Here is a 17,088-nt window from a genome sequence, read left to right as displayed (position 1 = left end):
ACTGGATGCAAGGAGCGAAGCTGCAGATAGCCCACCACAAAACGAAAGTGCTATTGGTCAGTAACTGTAAAGTGGTACAGCGGGCAGAAATCACCGTCGGAGAGCACGCCATAGCGTTGAAGCGTGTGTTGAAATTCCTGGGAGTAATGATCGATGACCGGCTAAACTTCAACAGCCACGTCGAATATGCCTGTGATAAGGCTTCGAAGGCTATCAACGCGATAGCTAGAATCATGCCGAACAACTTTGGTCCCAGCAGTAACAAAAAGAGTCTTCTGGCCAGTGTGTCGTCGTCGATACTGCGGTATGGAGGTCCAGCAGTACGTTCCGGCTTATGGCCATGCAAGTCATGAATGAATACAGAACCATCTCGTCGAAAGCAGTCTGTGTTATCGCTGGAATGATCCCTATCGGCATCACCCTGGCGGAGGACAGTGAGTGCTACAGGCGGAGAGAAGCCGGGAGAGTACGGAAAGTTGTGAGAGCGGAGTCGTTGGCAAAGTGGCAACAGAAGTGGAATACAGTAGAGAACGGTAGATGGACACATATATTAATACCGATTCTTTCGACCAGGGTTAACAGGAAACACGGAGAAGTAACTTCCACCTAACGCAGTTCCCGTCTGGCTACGGCTGTTTCAGGAAATACCTGTATCGGTTCGGACACGCAGCGTCACCCCTCTGGCCAGAGGTCTTCAACTGTTCAAGGTTCGAGGCAGTGCGAAGGGAGATGCCCGTCCTTAACGTGGTAAATGTCGTCGATGAAATGTGTCGAGAGAAGAGCACTTGGAATGCCGTCAACAAAGCAGTCATGCAGATTATGTCAGAGTTGCAGCGTAAGAGAAGAGTAGCGATCTAGCAACTCCAGCTAGTGCTGAGAGTATGAGTTGTGGTCAGTGATGCAAAATATCATGACACTCACGTGACACTCGTGTACGCATAAACCGACTATCGCTGACAGAACGTTTTGGCAAACAACAATCACCAGTAAGGGTCGCTGCTCACAGGCGTAACACTCGCTGCTGATGGAGAATAGCACAACGAAAACAGTGAAGACTTCTGCAGTACGATGATGAGAAAAAGCGAAACGACAGAAGAAAATGAAAACAATTCCACGCATTCCAAGTTCGTCTCGGCAGGCGCGACTGTGTGAGTTGCAAACAAAGCAGGCAATATTAAACGGAAGCTGTTGGGCTCACTGACCAACACACTCACATAATCAAGCAAAGCAACAACTGATTCAAAACGAGCACAGATGAGTGTCGTGATTGTCGAGAATGACCAGATCGGTGATGGATCACAACATTCACCAGTTGCTTTTTACTTCTTTCGTCAACTTGATGGATGGTTATGGAGAGAGCTTCGATGAGCACATTGATAAAGGGTGATACGGTCAAAATTTGGTCAAGGGAAAACGCGTGTAAATCGGTGAAATCGTTTATTTAAAAAATCAAATTAAATTTCTTTTTCAAGTTCAATTAGTATAAAATTCAGGAAAAATATTCAGTTAGGCTTCCGCTTTTCCAAATCCGAATTGCCGGGCCTTACGCTTGACCCCTGCCATCAGATTTTGTACAGCCACCTTGTCCACCTTCTTCGCCGCAGAAAGCCAGTTTGCCTTGAACTGCTGCTCGCCCTTAGCAGTTTTTTTGGTCTTCTTTAGGTTCCACTTGACAATAGCCCAGTATTTCTCAATTGGGCGGAGCTCTGGCGTGTTGGGAGGGTTCTTGTCCTTGGGAACCACCTGCACGTTGTTGGCGGCGTACCACTCCATGGCCTTTTTACCGTAATGGCAAGATGCCAAATCCGGCCAAAACAGTACGGAACAACCGTGTTTCTTCAGGAAAGGCAGCAGACGTTTATTCAAACACTCTTTCACGTAAATTTCTTGGTTGACAGTCCCGGAAGCTATGAAAATGCTGCTTTTCAAGCCACAGGTACAGATGGCTTGCCAAACCAGATATTTCTTTGCGAACTTTGACAGTTTCATGTGCTTGAAAACATTTGCTACCTTTCCCCTTCCTTTTGCCGTATAAAACTCCTGTCCCGGAAGCTGCTTGTAGTCGGCTTTGACGTAGGTTTCGTCGTCCATTACCACGCAGTCAAACTTCGTCAGCATCGTCGTGTACAGCCTCCGGGATCGCGCTTTGGCCGTCGTATTTTGTTTATCATCGCGATTTGGAGTCACTACCTTCTTGTAAGTCGATAGTCCGGCTCGTTTTTTGGCTCGATGCACGGTTGTAGACGATACACCCAGCTTATTTGCGGCATCTTGGAGAGTGAGGTTAGGGTTTCGCTTGAAACTACCGGCAACTCTCTTTGTCGTCTCAGCGGCTTCCGGTTTTCGATTTCCCCCCGATCCAGACTTCCTGGCTGTCGACAAACGTTCCCCAAACACTTTAATTACATTTGTAACGGTTGATTTGGCAACTTTTAGCGATTTTGCCAACTTTGCGTGCGAGTAGCTCGGATTTTCGCGATGCGCGAGCAAAATTTTGATACGCTGCTCTTCTTGCTTGGACGGCATTTTGACAACTGAAGAGTGAATTCCAAAATCAAAATAGGAGCAACATTCTACACACACACACCTTCAAAATGAGGGGTGTTCAGGTTTTTTAAATGCAAAATTGAAAGAAATACGTCAAGTTGATATTGACCAAATTTTGACCGTATCACCCTTTAGGAATGTACAAAGCGTTACTACTCGGAAAAAAATCCGTTCCCGAAAACGGGAACGGACCGTGAACTAAAAATCACGGCCAGCTATCCAGAACAAAATTTTCTCAAATACACACCGTGAACTATGGTTCACGGCTGCGATTCACGAATATGGGAACTCTTTTTTTTCCCCGTGTACCATCATCTGATAGGTCGCAACTCTGGTTGTGGTTGGTCCTAATCACATACAAAAAATCAGCTCCATTTGTTGAAATGGCGGTTGGTAGACGGCACCACCCACCGTGGAAATCGGGGATTCCTGTATTATTGTCCTACAGCAAAAGCAAAAAAGCAAATACAGGAACAAACCTATTACAATTTTATTCAAACTGGAGCTTTGTTGATTTTGAGCTGTCAACTGCTAAGTGCTCAATTTACAGTGTACTAGTCACCTTTCGTGTCACTAGTGCTGCTAGTGTCGGGAAAAATCATGTCTTGGAGATAATATAAGAGTGAGCCATATTGTAATTTATGATATTTGCTATAATCATATTTTGTACTTGTAATGCAGCGGATACACTTGTATGACAAACTATGATCATGATAATTATTTGTAACTACACAAGTGTGGTCATGGATGTGTTCAAAGTTTGTCATACAAGAGTATCCGCAGCATAAATTACTAGAAGAGGTTGAAAAAAATGTGTTTGACACATATAACCTGTCAATCTCGCCTTCAGAGAATCACAATCTGATTCACTGAAAACGAAATTGACTAGTTTCATGTGTCAAACGCATACTTTTCAAACTCTTCTTGTAGCTGACAAGTTCTACAAAATATCATTATATTTAGCATCCAATAATTCCATAATTCCATTATTAAATCGTGATGAATCGAAGGAACCCTGATTGTGATAAGGTTCAGCTCTGTTCACAATGGTTTTACTATCGAATATCAAACTAATTTAGAGAGAGTGACTATATTTTATAACACACATGTTTTCGTCTAACTAACGAGCCCTGCGAAAGCAACCGTAGTTGGAATCTATTTTTTTTTTTCATTTCTGTTTAACGGTATCCCTTACTAAGCTGAAAATCCAATCAATTTGTTCGATTAACTTATGCCTATACATTGGTTACATTATTTACAGTTGTGCATCAGTATTTATGGTACAAGCTTAAAACTACAAATTTCGAATGCTAGGTTTATGTTCATCATTAGTTAGCATGAAGCAGCTGCATCCGGATTCGGCTTCAATCGTTCGATACGTATTATTTTCTGGTCACAACCTCCATTTTGTTCCTTTTGTTTACTTTGTCCGACTTCCTAGGTTTTGTACAATTTTTACAGCTTGTCCACTAGCTAGGTTCGATTGTTTTCGGACAGTGGATATACATACACTAGTATACGCTAAACTACAAAGCATAAAACGGGAGGCAGATGGGTGTGTTTATCATGGTGGTTAGTACGTTGCTTTTGTTACAAATTGGGAGTGATGAAATGTTAGTAATAAGAAAATACTAAAACAAGCGTGGGCGGTTGGGTTACTCAATTGCGAAACGAACGGGTTAGTCTTACACTGAAATTGGATTAGTACGTAGACAAAATCGAGTCAGTAAAGACAGTTTGCAGTTTTGCGTAGAGTAGTAGTAGTAGTAGTAGTAGTAGTAATAGTTCAGAGGTACAGTTGTAGTAGTTTTAGTCGATTAAAGGGGAAAGTAAGTGTTCGTCACTGATTGGAGCGAGTGCTACTTAGTGGTTGTTTGGAAGTGTCAGCATTTTCGAAAGATTTATTAGACAGAGTCTGCTTCTAGAACGAAACGAGTTGAAAGTTGTGATTTTTTTTCTAATCAGAAAATACAGAGAAGAAACATGATTTCAAATCTACAATGGAAGTCGAGTGGCTTCTCGGAGTGTGCGCAAGGTAGAATAAATTACAAAAAGAGTCAGAAAGAGTCAGCCACTCTTGGGCGAGAGTAGAAATGTGTTGAAAATGGTGCTAAAAGGCAGCATGTATTTCTCAGAATAATTTGGTTTAAAATATCAAAGTGCAATTTCTTACCCGTGATGCGTATGTGTGTCATAGATGTAGAGTGGTAGAAGTCGTAATGTACGGCGTTTTTCATTTGCTTACATGTATGTATATGTGTATATATATAAAAGCTCTATTTTTCGTAATCCCGCGAAAAATATACTTCTCAATGAAGGGGTGCTCTATCTTACTTCGTAAGGGTATAATTTAAATAGATGGCAGACTTTTTCTTTTTTTTCTTCAATTCGGCGAATGTGTGCTCAGTTTGATTAAATTGGTTTGAGGTTAGGATAGAAATATTCTAACATAGGAAAGTAGCTGGTTAGTAACTCCGAAGGGCTCAGAACGTAAAACAGCAGAACCGAATAACATTAAACACGGATTTTGCAAAAAGAAAATTAATATAAAAAAAAAACATCGCAATTTAACAAAAAAATAACAATCTCAACAAAAAAGAGAAGAAACGTATAAGAAGAGAGAGAAAGTGTATAATAGGAAAGCGGCAGTGAACACACAAACATTGACAGAAAGGGGAAATCAGGGATCTAACATTTTTCAATATTGTGCAATAGCGATCAACAGAACATGGCGACGCTGCCTGGCGCGTTTTTTTTTCTTTAACAAAAAAGTGTGTTCTGTTGGCTTGAGCGCAGGTTCGAACGACCCCTGTTTGCTACATATGGACCGGGTACTGTACAAGAGTGCTTCTATCCACTGACAGTTCCGCTTCCACCACTACTACTACTGATCGTCGCCCGGTTGGAGCTGATTTGACTATTGGCCCCTACGTAGTTTAGCGCATAGTTCGGACTCTTGGTCGTGCGCTTGACGTAGAAACTGAAGTTGTACGGATTTCGCGTCGTCGTCTGAGCGATCCGATTGAAGTACACGTCGAACACCGGGTGATAGGTGGACTTGGGTTTGCGTGTGGTAGTAGTGGTCGTTTGACCACTGCTGAAGGAAGCACCGTCACCATTGCTTTGTTGGTGCTGGTGGTGTTGTTGTTGTTGATTGTTGTGGTGATTTTCCCAGAACGGGGAGGACTGTGTGGTGCTTGTGCTAGTGGTGGACGGTGTCGTACTACTGGCCGTGAACTGACTGTAAGTGTACGGGCTCTTGGTCGAGCTGAATGTGTATTTACTGAACACGTACGGGGTCTTGGTCGCTTTCGTGCGGTAGTAGTCGGATTCAGTGGTCGATTGTTGTTGATTATCGTTATTGTTGTGGTTATAGTGATTACTGTTACCGTTATTACTAGAGCTAGTAGAATGCAAATTACTATGATATGTACTCGTGGACTTGTGGTTGAAATATTGGTAATAATTCCTCGTCGATGTCGGTGGCGGCGGTGGTGGTGTGGTGGTGGTGGTTGTCGTTGTGGTGGTGGTTGTGGAGGTGGTCGTTGTGGACGACGTGCTACTAGATGGTTCATAATATTCTTCCTGCTGACCTGACTTGTCGTCGTAGTTATATCTAGAGAAGTTGATCCGTTAAAATTTGATCATTCAACAGTGTGTTTGTTTTGAAATTGGCTTGAGATCGGTATGTACAACGGTAATATCTGTGTGTGTGTGTATTTTCTGATTCTTATCGAATTCAGTGTAATCGCTATCTTACTGAAGTTTCAACTATGGCTGAGAGTAACATCGCTAACCAAAAGGAATGTGTCAACTACTGAATCAAAATGCTATACATACTTGACTGGTTGTTGGTTGAACCGCGCGTACGACGGTGTATGCTGTGAATAGTCGGGAATTATGTTCTCATTTTCGGCGACGCATTTACCATCCAAGCAGTGCTGAAATGACAGTCAAGTTTAGATCGGAACACCAAAAAGGCTCTCCCACTCCCTCCCCGTCCATCGTCAATCTTACTTGTCCATCACCGCAGGTGGATCCCTCGGCAGCCGGTCGGTACGCTACGCAGTACCCGCTGGCCGAATCGAAACAGAACAGCTGGGCGCAGACTCGTTCGTCCTTGAAGCACGCCGAAGTCCCCCGGTCCCGCCGGCATTGGGCGTCCAGTGACAGGAGCGTACCCGGCAGGGAACGGCCCAACGCTTCGTCCTCGTGAGGTGGATTGTGCAGGCAACTGGCGGTGTCACCACTGTAAGGAAGAAAATCGGATTAGTGTTGGGTTTGTTGCACGCAATGTAGTCTTAAAACAGTGAAATAGCTATTAAATACAAAATGGCGCTAAAGCGCCAAATCATGTAAAAAATACGCACAAAACTGGTATATAAACATCAAAAGACAGATACGAACGCTTTCATGACTGTAAAACGATAAGATTACATTGAAAACACTCAAAATAGCGATAAGATTTTGATGAAAAATTCCGTAAAAGCTCGGAAGTTATGGCCAAAATGTCAATATAGTTATATATAGTTCTAAGCAACAGCATAAGTTTTGAATTGATCTTTTCCTATGTGTATTAAACTTTCCGGAATTGTTTGTTATGGATAGTGATTCACATTTTTACTTAAATTCGGACATTTCGGATCTTGTAAAATTTGACAGTAAAATTTCTTAAAAAATTGTAGCATGGAAATGGCATTTCTAATCGAAATGATGTCTGAGACTAAGCTGTAGAGAAAAACAATTTAAAAACCCAAATATCTCAAAATGTTTGTAACCGATTTTTGGGAGAAAAAATAGCTTGTGTCCAAAGTACGACTACATCAGACGACTACAGGATTATTTTTTGCTTAATAGTTTAACTAATTATTAATTGATTAATATATTATTGATTTATTAATTCTATTATAACATTGAATTCAAAGCTTTGAAATTAGAGGACATTCAATATCCTTAATTGAATTGAATTTTCATATTTCAAAACTCAATTCCTATCCCATCAAAACTAGGTTTCAAATATGTACAACCAATTTTCAGGTACCTACTGAGCAAAGTTTATTTACGTGAACCGGAGTGAAAATTTGCTTTTTGAAATGCTTTTCATATAACGAAACCGGTTTAAAATACATATAAGTATTACACCATATTATTACATTTTAATATCAATTTTTACAAATCAATACGTTACAAGCCAATACGTTATATTCGTGTCATCTCCATTTCACAAGTATCGACGGAAGTCCCAAAACAGCAGATGAAATGAAAGTTGAAGACAAAAGCAAAGTTCCAGTTGAGATGTAATAACTATAGATAATAAGAAAAAAATATCAAAATTTCGATTTAAAGAATTATTATTTTAGCGGTACCTTTACTTCCCTGGTGACAGAATTTTGAACTAAACTGTGCACCATCCAACAAGGCCAAAGGTAGAAAGTCAGTTGATACACTGGTGAAGAAATTTTCAACTAAACTGGCCACCATACAATAGGTCTTATAAATGTGATCAACTTTGCCAAAAACTACAACCATCTATTAAAGCAAGTAATTATAAGTCAAATCGTATGCTCGCTGGGATAATTTAGAACTGAGCTTTTTTTTTTCCTTTGGTTTGTTTTTTCCGTCGATCTTGTTTTCCGTGCTGAGCACCAATGCTACCGACGTGCCAGGAAGGCAGCTCCCACACCTGGACCCTACCTATCGACCCATCAACTCATGAACCGGGGACCAACGGCTTTACTTCCCTTCCGAAGGAAGGCGTGATCAGAGATGTTATGCCTCAGAACATCCCGGCGGCGCCGACTGGGATTGAACCCAGGCCTGCTGGGGTGAGAGGTAATCACGCTTACCACTACACCACCGGCGCCGTTAGAACTGAGCTGTCCACTATACAATAGGTCATGCTGTCAGCAACCTTCTATCTAGTCGAGATGACGACTTAAGCAAGCCATTAGTATTAAATATCACTAGTGGTTAGTCATTATTTCGAGTGAGATACGATAGGTCTTGTCATTCAGAACTGAAGGCAGCAAACTTCTATCTAGTCGTGCTGTCAAGTTAAAGCAAGCAATAAGATGTCAAATTGAATTCTGAACTGAGCTGTCCATCATCCAATAGGTCTTATTCATCAGATCAACTTTGTCCAAGACCGCTTCCTTCTATCTAATCGAAGTCGCAAGTTAAAGCAATTAGAAACGAAATAGTATACTAGTGTGATGTACACCATCCAATAAATCTCTTTTACTTGAAAATCTTTTCTAAAGACAGAAACCTTGTATCTAGTCAAGATGTCAAATTGAGCAAATAATTTATTAGTGCCACCTGGAACACTAATTCTGAACTCAATGATCAGTGATGTCATGGTAAATTTGGAACTGGTTACTGATTTAGAATTACCCTTTGCGTCACAAATGATAAAAATTTGTTCTTTTTTTCAATAACTGGTTACCGTGGAGGGTCACCAGTTTTGACCACCATGACATCACTGAACATTTCACTTAAAATCGTAAAAGTGGAGCTACTCAATTTACCCATTCTACACGGCCGATAAAAGTAACTCAATACCTAAGTCGAATTCAAATCACAATAGCATTACATTGACTAGCGCCATTGGGCACTGTAGATATACTCGGTAAACAAATTCAAAGCGAATGACCGTTACATCCACTTTTAGCTATTCAATGAGGTTCTACGGTATTCAAGAAGTTTTTTTTCCTAAAAAATCGAGGAGAAATCGCAACCGATCTTGCTCGTGATTTGTTGATTGCGGCTTAGAAGTTTGATCAATGCTCAATAGTTTACCAATGGTAAATTACTATAATCTTTACACCAAGCAAATCTCACATAAATTTGGAATCAAAGGATGTTAAAAGAAATTAAATCTATAAATAAATGGCCAAGTTATAAGCGTTTAAAACCTAACACTATTTCGTTACAGGTTTTTTGCACCCCAGTAAAGTCCACAAAGACGTAGTCCTTCCGTTTCTGTACTACACATTTTTTGAAAAATTCAAATTTTACAAGTTCTATAATGGATAGCGGAGAAAGTCGAGTTTTTCAGATTCTTCATTCGTGAAACTAATCTATTTCATTGAGATTCTGACAAGTCCTGAAACCCCGGTACATGGCGGTAAACTTGTATTTTCATATTTTTGTGTCCATCTATCTTAATATTTATTTTTATTCTAAGTATCTAGGGTAATCATTCACTTCGGCCTAATCGCCTATTTTTATTCATGGGTAGAACAAATCTAATACAGTGCCTTATCGTTTTTGGTAAAACTCGTTTAGTCTACTGCCGATTTTGGTAATATTCCCGTTTTTGGTAACATCATTTAACATTACACAGATCATGATTGTTTGAGTCAAATGAGATAAATTAAACTCAAAATTGAAAATGTTCAATGCACAGTAGTTCTGAAGAAAATGAAGACGATATAGGGGAATTTACGTATTCTCGTCAATCTAAGCAGCGTCCGCAATTCTATTAGCATTTTATCAGCGTCACGAACACATATATTTTTTTTTAATTATAGTCATTTTAACGCTCTTGGGTCATTCGTGACTTGTCCGGGGGTGAGATTTGAACTCGTGACTTTGGCGTGAGTGGTATGGATGCTAACCACTACGCCGAGGTCGCCCCCACGAACACATATGACATGTTTGTTCGTTTACATTTATCTGCTGCTTGCTTCTCTATCCATTTCAATCGACATAATTGTTCAAAACTGTTTGAACGCGTTTTTACAACGCTCCAAACTACTCAGAAGTGTGAGTATTGTCGGCTGCAAATTTTTCTACTGCAACCTTTTCCATTTGAACCGTGTGTTGACCAGCTGTTCTATTATCGACAACTCAGCCGCATTTTGTAGTGCTTGTATATCATTTAAAGAAAAATCTGGCTAACGTGATTGCTCAGTCGTAAAAATGTATTCAGATTGAAGCTGAAAGACTAAGGAATCGTATGAGTAATTTCAGCAGAGGTTTTTGATGGAAAAATACAGTGAAATTAACGCTTGTATTTTGGTTGCCGAAAACCGTCAATGGGTGCCGAAGCCGACTTTTACCCTACCTATTTTAAAATTATATTGAATTATTTTTTTTTTAAATCATCTGCGAGTTAACTTTGTTACTCAATAAAGCCAATCATTGCTGAAGTCTGATTGCTTTTCTATGTAGATGATGAATTTACTAGTTAACATTTCCCTTGAACGAGCTAAAGGTTGAACACGAAAAAATACGGACACATTAAAAATGCTGCCATTAAGAGGCAACTAACAGTCAGCCTCAGAAGGTGTCATCAATGATGATCATCAAAAAGTGGGAACGAGTTGATGAAAATAACCACCCACATCTTCTGAAGCTTTTTCCAGCCTAAACACACGAAATACACCAACAACAAGTATTTCGAAGTTTGCTCTGATTCATTATCTTAATGCACTCACCTTTTATTCAAGCAACATCTCATTTTGTTGGGTAGATATCTGCTTTTCAATAACATCGAATTTATTTTTTGGCCTAGCACTACGACACACAAAAAGTCATCACAATAAAAAAAAATCCCAGAGCCAAATTGAACACCGCTTATTCTACTCACTTCCAGAAGGGATACAGCATTTAAATTGTCTTCACTACATCTGCACATATATCTACTTTCACAATCTAATAAGTTAAACCGGATTTATAATGAAAATTAGTTGAAAAACTGTATTTTAATTCAGGATTTACCGGTAAACAACGAAAGATCACAACAAGACTGACACATGCGCACATTATGAATGTATGCGTTAAGCTACGCATCTCATGTTTTATCCTAGCAGCAATCATTGGCCAATGTTGCCAAAACAGTTTCATGAAACTATTACATAAGATTCAGTAAAATAAATTCTATGATTGATAGAAGCATCTTTGTGCAGAGCAACTCAATTATTTTCTATTCAGGAACATTTTATTTATTGAAAAGATAAAATCATCACCCTAGATGACACTTTTCTATCGAAATTTTGTTTTAATAAAATTACATATTTTCTCTTTTGGGTAAACCGGCAACACGACTAACTAAAATATCATATGTTCGACCATATGATTATGCTGATGTTTACAAACAAACAACACAGTGCAGCTGTGCGTGACTTCCGTATAATATACCTAGTCAATATTCGAATGATGCCGTGGGAATCGAAAGAACAAATAGCTGCACATAAACGAGAAGCACTTAAAAAAATCATTTGAGCTGGTGATACAGTGGAAAATGATAGTGAAGACAAGGAGTTTCCCGTGCGTGTCTTACCCGAAGACAGACCAAATTAATATCGCTCCAATCAGTCAGTTGATAAATGATAAATTTCAGTACGGCCTCAGTGGCCGCAAACTGTTTATTGACAAATGTCATAATTTTTTTTGTTGCATTCTTGATGGTCATTTATCAACATATAATACACTTGCGTCCTTATTTTCACTGATATCAACATTTAACAAAATATATTTTCAGACGTTTCCGCAGACGGGAAAACTATTTTAATAATCAAAAAGCAATAAAGGGCTCTGTTCGTGACAGTTCGTTTAAGATGGGATGTAAGAGTTCTGGCGAGAGTGTCACATTGGATAAAAAAAACTCTACTTCCAGGTGAGAGTTGAAGATAAAGTAATGGATTTCTTCGAAATTATGTTCCTTAAAAAATAATAGAAAATGAGGTTGTAATTTAAAGTTAGTGCATTGGCAAACAGAACATCTAAAAATAAAAATGTACATAAATCATATAGATTGAATATCCAGATTCAGTGACATTTTTTTCATTGGGGTCGTTTCACCATTTGATCGTTAGATCACAAGTCGTTTTTGGTACTTGGGTATTTTATTGTATTCTTACTATTACCATAAATAAATTGGCTGAATGGAGTGCATCATTCGAGTACTTTTGGGACGAACTCCTACCTGAGATTTTAAGAAAATATACTAAGCAGCATGATTTCAATACTACCTATCCATCAAATCTCATAAAATACGTAAGATGTAGCTGTATTAGTTTTTCATGTTTTGTGATATTCTCGATAACACCAATACCACCAAAATGGAAAACAAATACAAGCAAGTGATTGATTGATTGACATTTGAGCCTTAAGGCATTTTTTTTTGAGTAAAATTTTTCAAAATTTCACTGAATGAAGTTATGAGTGTATAGAATCACAGTAGCCATTGGTTATCAGGATAAGTTCTTTTGTTTACATCATGGCTTCATCAGAGCAAGCACGTCACGATTCGATCCTGCACGCTCGGAACGAAAATCTCGGTCTATCCGCTCCTGGCACTTTTCGATCAAATTCATGGGAAGAGATTTTATACCTCGGTTGACCGGAAGAGTGCCCCGGAAGAATGTAAAATCAAAAAGAAGTAGAAATTCTCCAAAAAGTTCCTTGTCTTGCAAGCAATCTTCAGTTGTGGGCTGAAAAGCGAAACTTTCGTTACTGCTGGGACCATGAACTAGCAAATTTACCAGGAGGAGTGCCTATGGCAGAGACTTCTGCACTGCTTTTTCTGAAGCGGCATGATTTGGATTGCATAGCCTTGGCAGGCTGCCACTACTCAAATTTCACCAAACAGTAGTACAGCGAAAATGGCGTCACAGTAGTTCCCAAGGAGATGACCAAAACTCCGGAACTAAGGCCAATTGATGAATACTGGTCAATTGTGAAGCACATACTGATGAAAAAGGGGGAACTGCAATTTACCTGAAAGATTTTAAGCGAAAATGGAATGATGGTAAGAAGGAAGACTGAAATAATGGTCTTACAATAATCATAAATTCCACTAATGTATTGTATACCTGTCACATTGAGCTATGAAAAAACAAACGCATTGTTAAACCCCAACAAGATTCTCGTGTCCGGATTTTTTCGTGTTCAACCTTTATTAGCTGGTGTAAAACAAAACCGAAAAGTCGCACATGTCCCTTGGCTTTACAGAAGATATCGAAAATCGGAAAAGATCGTAGAGCAGTGGAAGAGGCGTTCTGGTCTTTCAAGAGGAAAACAGTGATAATTGAGCTCACGATAAGCCTTACCAATACGAACTACATGATGGCCGGTAGGCAACGTGTCAGCAATAGGGGAGTTGGTGTGTCTACAGACCTTATAAATCAACTACAGATATCTCTTAGGTTAACTTTTGTTAACATCAGAGATTTTGGCGGGCTCTAAACTTAGCCTGTAGTAGGAGTCAATTTTAGCGTTTTGTCAGTTCAAAAGTAGATATTTCTTGGATCAACACCAGAAGCCATATGAATCGACTCCGGATATCTCCACAGGCTTTTTAGGTTAACTTCTGAGAACTCATCTTCTTCTTCTTCGCATCTCAAGATTATTGCATATCGCATATTAGCTTATTGCGTGCTCTCAACTTAGTGTTCTAGATGGACTTCCACAGCTATTAATTGAGAGCTTTAGATGCCAATACCAATGTATGAATTTGTATATTGTGTGGCAAGCACAATGATACTCTATGCCCAGGGAAGTCGAGAAAATTTCCAACCCGAAAAATTCCTAGACCGGAGATCAAAACCAGCCACCGACTGAGCTAAGGGAGGCCCCCTGAGAACTTATAGGTGTGCCGAATATTTTTGGAGGCCTTATAGGATGAATTTAAATGCTTTACAAGCCTACATCACAGTCCTTACAGTCTATGTCAAGAGACCTTATGGGTCAATTCCAAATATAAACTCTCCAGAGGCCTTGTTAACTCCAACGATCTTAGGAACTAAGCCTATTATATTCAACTTTGGAGGTGTCAAGCTTGAAGTTAGAGATCTTAAAGCATAGCTTCATACTTTTGAAGACCTAACGGGATAGTTACAGAAGGCTTATGTGATAAGCCGCTCTTTAAGTTTCAGTTTTCGCTACTGAAATAAATATTTTTACGAATCGGCTAGGTATCAATGAAGAATTAGATGGTACCTAAGTATGCAATTAGGTACCAGACACGTAGAAACTCGTGCGTCTGATTGAAAAACTATGAACTGCAAAGTTTAAGGAAATTAATCGCCTTAATCGATCATATATGCCTCTTACACGAAATTAGCTGTCAAAAACCATTTTTTATAGATAATCATATAGTTTTTTTTTCTGAAATATTGTTCAACAATAATTTATTTATAAAAAAATACATTATGGGATTTTCATGAACACTTTGATGTCCTGTATCTCTAAAACGTCATGAAATAATGAACATGCATACATTTGAAGAGTTTTACTCAAATAACGAGCCTTTTTGGTGTAACAGTATCAGATTTGATAAAGAGAAACCAATCGTTGAGATATTGTCAAAAGTCTAACACTGCTTCTTGACGCCAAACTCGGCCTACGGATTCTAAAATCGGCCTAACGCATTGAAACGCCAATGAATTCACTTCGGCCTATCGGATGAAGATAAAAATGGATTCGGTCGGAGCGCTTCTTTTGTTTTTGGGAATAATCGGTGCAAACTTTTATATCACGCGTTCTCATTGACTTCGTTACATATTATTAACTAAAGTATCGTACCAAACGCATAATTGACTTGTTAACTCTGAAATCATGGATTTATTTGAAGTTTTCTGCTCGATAGGCCCAAAATGGGCGATTAGGCCGAAGTAAAGGGTGTCCACGATGAAATTGCCACACTATGAAATTGCTCTAACTTTTTAACCGTTGGGTAGAATTTAATGAAAATTTGGGTGGATTTAGTTCATAGTGCATTATTTACATCCTGCAAGTTTTAAAGTCCTGTGATCAAAACTCGCGGAAATGGAGTCGAAAGAACAGCTCGTGCGTGATAAAATCTTGCGCATTCATCACGAGAACAAGGATCTCTCGCATCGTTCCATCGCTAAAACGTTGGGAATTGCGAATTCCACGGTGTCGCGAGTGATTAAGCGGTTCGAGGAACGGTTGACCACCGATCGGAAGCCCAGAAGTGAAGGAAAAAGTATTCCGTACAACACCAAAAATCACAAACGCGTAGTTGGGGCCTTCAACCGAAATTCGAACGCCTTCGTTAGGGATGTGGCTAAGAAGCTGCACCTAAGCCGAAGTTTTGTCCAGAAGGCCAAAACTAAGGCTGGGCTTCGAACGTTCAAGGTACAAAAGGCCCCTAATCGCGACGAGAAGCAGAACAAGTCCGCCAAAACCCGTGCCAGGAAGTAGTACCACAACATGCTGACGAAAGTTGAATGCTGCGTCATGGACGACGAAACATATGTGAAGGCCGACTTCAAACAGATCCCCGGCAACCTGTTTTTCACGGCCAAGGATAAGTTCAGCGTTCCGGAGCATGTCCGCACTCAGAAGATGTCCAAATTTGCGAAGAAATTCCTGGTTTGGCAAGCCATCTGCACGTGCGGGAAGCGGAGTGCACCTTTCGTGACCCAGGACACGATGAACGGACAGGTGTACATAAAAGAGTGCCTCCAGAAGCGGCTGCTTCCTCTCCTGAAGGCCCACAACGTCCCAACAATCTTCTGGCCAGATTTGGCCTCATGCCACTACTCCAAGGACATGCTGAAGTGGTATGCGGACAATAAGGTCAATTTCGTGCCGAAAATGTTCAACCCTCCCAACACTCCGGAGCTCCGCCCCATCAAGAAGTACTGGGCGATTATGAAGCAGCACCTTCTTAAACGACCTAAGGTAGTGAAGACAGTCGAGGAACTGAAGAAAGTATGGGTTTACATGCAAAAAACGGTTGATTCACAGGTTGTGCAGAATCTTATGGCCGGGGTTAAGGCTAAGGTGCGGGCATTTGCGTATGGACTGTAAATAAAATACGAGTAAAATGGTAAAATGAAGTTTAATAGTTATTTCTCAATCCCTGAACATTTGATGGCAATCGGATGAAAACTCGAATTTTGCGAATCAATTTTGTGTGTGGCAATTTCATCGTGGACACCCTTTAGTTCTCTACCTTAATAAAAGTTATCCAGGCCATCTTGGAGATTCGATCTTGAAGTTCTACAGGTTAGTGTTATACGATGCCTCAAAGTAGCATAAAATGTCTCGATCGATGTGTTGATCTTTCAGAGCTTCATAAAGCCCAATAGCACTCTGTAGGATGCAAAGTTACGTTGAAAACATATCTCTAGTTCTAAAAATCGTCCTGAAGTTTTGCTCTTCAAGTTCTACTGGCTCAACGGTGCCTTTTATGAAGTACCAACAGATTTTTAAATCCAAACTTGCATCATAGAGCCCCATAACATCATGTGAGGTATATAACGGTCCACATTGTCCTGGAGATCAGGTCTTGAAGTTCTACAGCTTCAAGGTATTGTACGACGTCTCGACTAAAGTTGTGAACCCTAAAATCTTCTTGGAGGCTCATGATATCATGACGGATATGTAGTTGTAATGAAAAAAAACATTGCTGGGGTCTCCATGTTATCCTGAGGATTGGGTCCTGATGTTCTGCAGGCTGAGGAAAGTATTGTAAGATGTCCAGATTTATTAAATGAATCCATGCAGCTCCGTGGGTCCTCATTACATCAAGTGAGATAAGAAGTTGTACTAACAAGATATGTT

At 39.9% G+C, this 17,088-nt stretch overlaps 2 protein-coding genes across 9 annotated transcripts in view; one reads left to right on the top strand and one right to left on the bottom strand.

The window, feature by feature from the left end:
* sona (sol narae) overlaps nt 1-17,088 on the bottom strand; it is a 499,516-nt gene that overhangs the window by 16,757 nt on the left and 465,671 nt on the right. For 2 of the 7 annotated variants that reach the window (XM_065223401.1, XM_065223400.1), the window contains exons 11-13: nt 6,565-6,796; nt 6,388-6,488; nt 5,982-6,163 (exon numbers count right to left, since the gene is read on the bottom strand). In XM_065223401.1, coding sequence (XP_065079473.1) covers nt 5,982-6,163; nt 6,388-6,488; nt 6,565-6,796 — 515 coding nt within the window. Of the gene's footprint in view, nt 1-5,125; nt 6,164-6,387; nt 6,489-6,564; nt 6,797-17,088 lie in introns of those variants that run through there. The other 5 variants (XM_065223397.1, XM_065223398.1, XM_065223403.1 and 2 more) reach the window with 3 other exon arrangements.
* The window catches only part of LOC135702387 (homologous-pairing protein 2 homolog), a 369,039-nt gene that overhangs the window by 260,026 nt on the left and 91,925 nt on the right, over nt 1-17,088 (top strand). The gene's annotated exons all lie outside the window — the stretch shown is intronic.

This window comes from Ochlerotatus camptorhynchus, unplaced genomic scaffold, assembly GCF_037179485.1.
Source record: "Ochlerotatus camptorhynchus isolate MF236.1 unplaced genomic scaffold, CSIRO-AGI_Acam_v1.1 ptg000192l, whole genome shotgun sequence".
NCBI classification, from domain to species: Eukaryota; Metazoa; Arthropoda; class Insecta; order Diptera; family Culicidae; genus Ochlerotatus; species Ochlerotatus camptorhynchus.
The sequence above is the reverse complement of the archived record's forward strand: the minus strand, read 5'-3'. Positions and strand labels throughout refer to the sequence as shown.